Source organism: Pygoscelis adeliae, unplaced genomic scaffold, assembly GCF_000699105.1.
Source record: "Pygoscelis adeliae isolate BGI_AS28 unplaced genomic scaffold, ASM69910v1 Scaffold3, whole genome shotgun sequence".
Lineage (NCBI taxonomy): Eukaryota > Metazoa > Chordata > Aves > Sphenisciformes > Spheniscidae > Pygoscelis > Pygoscelis adeliae.
Window position 1 is genome coordinate 1590646 of NW_008824446.1, and position 5278 is coordinate 1595923.

At 33.6% G+C, this 5278-nt stretch overlaps 1 protein-coding gene across 1 annotated transcript in view; it reads left to right on the forward strand.

Moving 5' to 3' along the window:
- EMC7 (ER membrane protein complex subunit 7) overlaps positions 1-4796 on the forward strand; it is a 10111-nt gene extending 5315 nt beyond the window's left edge. The window contains exons 3-5 of the mRNA XM_009321003.1: positions 704-842; positions 1355-1435; positions 3594-4796. Of these exons, the coding sequence (XP_009319278.1) occupies positions 704-842; positions 1355-1435; positions 3594-3746 (373 nt within the window). The 3' untranslated portion in view covers positions 3747-4796. The remainder of the gene's footprint in view (positions 1-703; positions 843-1354; positions 1436-3593) is intronic.
- The last annotated feature ends 482 nt before the right edge of the window (positions 4797-5278 follow it).

A 5278-nucleotide genomic window follows, 5' to 3' on the forward strand; every position in this document is an offset into this window, starting at 1 on the left:
GTTTGAATTTGGTGAAAAATTCAGAAGGAATAAATGATTTCTCTTGTAATGGGCAGAAGTCATCCCTGGAGTTGCACAAGCTGTGTAAATATTCATAAATCATGAAAAATGGGTGAAGAGTGACAAAGTTAGATGATAGTACCAAGTAACTATCTGAATACTAGGCCCAAGTGAAGAATACTAGTGAAGAACTATGGAAAGACCTTATAAAGTAATAAAGACTGAGATTCAGTATTGATAAATGCGAAGTAATGCACTTAGGGAAAAGGTAGTATTAACTTCATATATAAATGTTGCCCCGAGCAAACTGTTTAAGCTACACTGCACTGTTCAAGGCTGTACCTTCTCTTTAAATATTGTAGCTTTTCGTGCTTGTTACCACGGTGAGAAAAAATGTTTTGCAGAGGTCACATTTGAACAAATAGTTCTGATGTTTCTGATCTGCAGGTCTGTTTTCAGTATCAAGTTTTTCAGCCTGCTTAATAGCTAGCCTGGAAAAAAAGGTAAAGTATCATTTGATTCCATAAAGTGTGCTGCTGAGAGAAATTAGCTTCTGAAAAATGAAGTCTAGCTGACACTGCCTAGCAGATAGTTCTGTTTGTATTCTATTATTAAAACTTCATTTGGAATATTATTAAATAATCTTTATTTTTTTGTTAAAGATCGTATGTGTATTTTTAATTATTTACATTTTGCTCATTAGAGCAAGATATGTGAATTACATCAAAACCTCTGAAGTTGTCAGGCTGCCATACCCACTCCAGATGAAATCTTCTGGGCCTCCTTCATACTTTATAAAGAGAGAATCTTGGGGATGGACAGATTTCCTCATGAACCCTATGGTACGTATAAGCAACACACAAAGATTAAAAGTATGCTAAGGATCCAAATATAGCTATTCTTCAGAATACCGCGAATAAAATAATTGAGAAAAGGTGTGCACACTTTGCTTTTCTGAGAGATTTGTTTTAATGCTTTCTTTTTTTACTTGTTTACAAATAGAAAGTTTTTCTATGACCTCTCCTCCCCTATATACCCACTCTGTTAATGTCCTCTGAAAATAGCCCATAGTCTGGTTCCTTTGACAACATGATGTTGTTCTAGTAGTGTGGAGAGCAACATGTTGCAAGATTGTAATTATAACAGATGAAAGAGATAACAAGCATTTACTTTAATGGTCCAACTTGGAAATCTGTTACTTAAAACATACTTCCTTACCACGTTTCTTTCCTGACAAGTGGATTACTGTAACTGGATTACTGACTCGGGATGCAGTAGTTGTAGAATTTGGCTGTGTCTAAAAATGTCTGGAGCAACAAATAAGCTGAAGAAATATTTGCTGTTTTCTGTGTAGGTGATGATGATGGTTCTTCCATTACTGATATTTGTGCTTTTGCCTAAAGTTGTCAACACCAGTGATCCTGATATGAGACGGGTAAGTGCATTCAATTGATGCAGACATAGAGAACAAAAATAATGAGATTTTAAGGTACAGAAAATAATAAAAACAAAACCAGACTTTTAAAGAAGTCTTAATGGGCATCACTTATTCAGTTAATACAGTGTTGCTGTTCTAACAATGAATTCTAATGTTTCCGACTCATGAATTTGCTGTTAAACAGCACAACACAGAATTAAATTGTTTGGCACTGCTTTGAAAGTGTTGCAGTATGAATGGTGTTTTCCAGAGTTTCTTTGGAGCGATAAATATAATTTCTCAAAGGCTATTTTTTCTATAAATTTCCAATGTATTTCTGCACTATGTTTAAATCTAGCACTTCATTTTTAGACATCATTTAGTAAGTGTCAGGTGTGTTGAGGAGAGTATGATGTGGGCTTCTCTTACCCATCAACCTAAACCATACAGTTTACAAGACTGTAAATCCAGATGTCACAATAGTGCATATGATATGGAGTCTTAATGTAGTCATTAAATTATCTGATTTATTGTCCTTTCATCATGCAAAATGCCGAATAGCAGAAGGCTAGGACAAAATGGAGATTCAAGGTGTTTGCTAAATCTTTTCTTATTTTTAGAAGTATTCCTTGTCTGTCTTGGGTGGCTGCTTTTTGAGGGTTTGGTTAATTCGAATTTCTTTTCCTCTAAATGACCACTGTCTTCAGTAGTACTTTATAGGTGTCTGAGTCTTTTTTTTTTTTTTTTTTTTAAAGTAATACCTATAAAAAGCATATCGGAGCTATATAATGCTCTTTTGGCTTTAATTTTTGGTTAAAAATAGGATACAAAGATATGCTAGATATCCATGGCATATTCTTCAAACCAAGCTGAACTTTGGAAGTTGAATTTTAAAAAAATCACTTATTCCTTACTTTTTTCACTGATCTGACACTGCTTACAGACAGGCTGTTCTGATGATTTAGTTCTTACTAGCTGAATGATAAGACTTGTTAAGAAGAAATTTTAAGTTGAAGGAATCTTGCTTGTAATTTAAATTATCTTTAAAGAATAGGAGAAGGTAGTTTTTAAGAACTCAATTGTAATGGCATTCTCTAGATGACTGTGTAATAAATTCTTAAGTGTATATCCATCTTCAGTTTGCTTGTGGAGGGTATGGAGCTTGTATTACATTTTTCAAGTTAGCTTGTTCTTTCTTTATGGAATCAGCACAGTACTAGTTTATATAGAAAGTTAATGATTTAGTAACTGTGCTTGTTGTAGAGGCATTAAGTACAGATGTAGTAGAGATGCAATAGTAACAAAGGCTACCATAACAGCTTTTTCTTTGTTTGTACCTTGAAAACATTTAAAGCTGTATCATTCTGAATGGTAACTAGAAGAGCAAGGTGGCAATCCCACATTAAACTGGCAATTACTATAAGCATTATCTCATTGTGGATGTGCAGTTCAGCTGTTGTATGCATTAAAAGTACTCCAGGGTTTGTTTGTTTTAAACTGTACTAATTCGTCTCATAGAGCTACTATGCTAAACTCTAAAGTTAGATTAAGCTTAGCTGGATATATGGTCTCATATTAAAATCCTTTCATGAAACAGAAAACTCAACTGCCGTACACTGATAGCTTGATGTTACAAAGTAGGGCAATAAAAATATCTAATCCCTTCAAACAGCTTCAAAAATTTGTTAGATTTAGCATAAATAATACTAATTTGAAAACACAAAATTCACTAATTTGAAATTAGTATTTCAAAATACTAATTTGAAAACACATACAAAAGTATGTGAAATCTATGAGAACACAGATCTGAAAATCTAAACAAAAGCTTAAATTTTAAAATGGAGGAAAGTAATGCTGAAAATAAGTAATGGCATTTTTTTTCTTCTAGAAGTTGGTTTTTTTTTATCAGGTGGTTGCCCTGTAAGACTGCTTAAGACATGGTTACCTTTTTCCATATACCGGTGCTTTTAGTTTTGGGGTTTTATGTTTCTGTGTGTAGCTGGGCAATTGGCTGTGGTTGCATAAAAATATGTAGCAATATGTACTCTGGAGGACTGCAAATAGTAAAACAGTATTTGGGAATATTTGACATCTTCCTGATACGATTTTCAGCTGATGCCTTATAAACAGCCAGAATTGTTGCAAGCTATTAAGGTTATCTAATCTTTGCATGCAGGAAATGGAGCAGTCAATGAACATGCTGAATTCCAACCATGAGCTGCCAGATGTCTCTGAATTCATGACAAGACTATTCTCTTCAAAATCTTCCAGCAAATCTGGTAGTAGCAGCAGTAAAGCAGGGAAAAGTAGTTCTGGAAAAAGGAGGTAGTTAAGTCTTCCTCCTAAGCCTGAGTTTGCACAACTGTTTATGTGGTATCATGTTTATTTGTCTTGAAAGATCAAAAAGCCACTACTGTAAACTTTAATCAGGCACAAAATACAGTATGCTACAACTGTGGTGTGTAGCTTTTTTTAGTCTATATAAGCTGTTTTGTACTTGACAGTAAGCGGACAGAGGACATGGCTTCAATACTGTATCTGTATAAAGTTATTGATGATACTGAATTAACTATATTGTTCTGCAGAGAATTATTATAAATTATATGATGTGCTAAACAGTAATGAATGTCTTAATCGTAAGACAACGTTTAAAAAAAAATTCAAAGATAATAGAAGTGGAGTTCAGTTTAAGATGGCTTTAATGTTTTATACTTGCTGTTGAGTTCTGAAATGAACAAATCCTCCTTTCAAAACTGAGTCGTGGGTTTACCGAGTAAGTAATTTGCTGTATCAGCTTGTCATATGTGTTACATATAAAATAATTTTATTTTACATTGCTGCCTGTACACTTCAGTTCAAGGACTTTCCACTTTTTATTGCCCAGTTTTATTCTGATCTACTTTCTGCTAAAAACTCTTTGGGGGGGGGAAGCAAAGCATCCTGCATCAGAAAATCTTTTAAGTTCTGTCAAGTTAATTATGAATCCAAGGTATCTATATAACATGATGAACATTATCTTCCTAAATCACATGTATCGCTTCTGCAGCACTTTTGGTTCTTACTCTTTTCTGTGTGCTATGCATTCATCTTATCAGTGGTATGATTGGAGGCCAAATACAGAACAAAATTTTTAAAATGAAAGAAAAAACCTAAAATTTTCATAGGAAGGTAAATCCCCCTCATCTTTTGAATTATGTTCCAAAGTATAAGGCTATCTCTAGGTATGCTAAGTCACTGGCAAAACTGTTCTTTGAGCATGCCTGTATGCCTGTACTGCAATATCTTTCCAACTTACCCAGTAACTTCAGAGAAAAGTTGAAAAAATTGATTGTTTTCCACTAGATGAACATTTGCAAATTAAAATGACAGCAATATCTGCCAAACCCTATTAGCAACTCTCTGGAAAATTTTTTTTTTTTTAAAGCATAAATGCTGTTCTTTTCCATTTTTACAATTGCTGACTTCTGAAGTACCAGTATCCATGCAGTATGGGTAATGGGTATCTGATTCCAAAAATGGTATTTAACATTCACCTAAAGTACACCTGAAGCAAAATCAATTCTAATGCATTTATTTGTTCTGCCAACAATTTATAGGAGGGCTATAAATTGTTGTTATAAAAATAAATATATAAATTTATTTGTTCTGCCAACAATTTATAGGAGGGCTATAAATTGTCTTAGAATACATACTTAGAAGTATGCTGTGAAACAGAAAAGCTGCAAAAGAGCGGGTACTCATTCATAGGATTAAGTCAACTTTTAAGATGTTGGAGAAGAAATAAACCAATGGTTTTTGGACAATGAAAGATTTCAGTCTTTATAAAGCAAGCTGCACATTTTTGGTCTTGTTTTTGTTTTG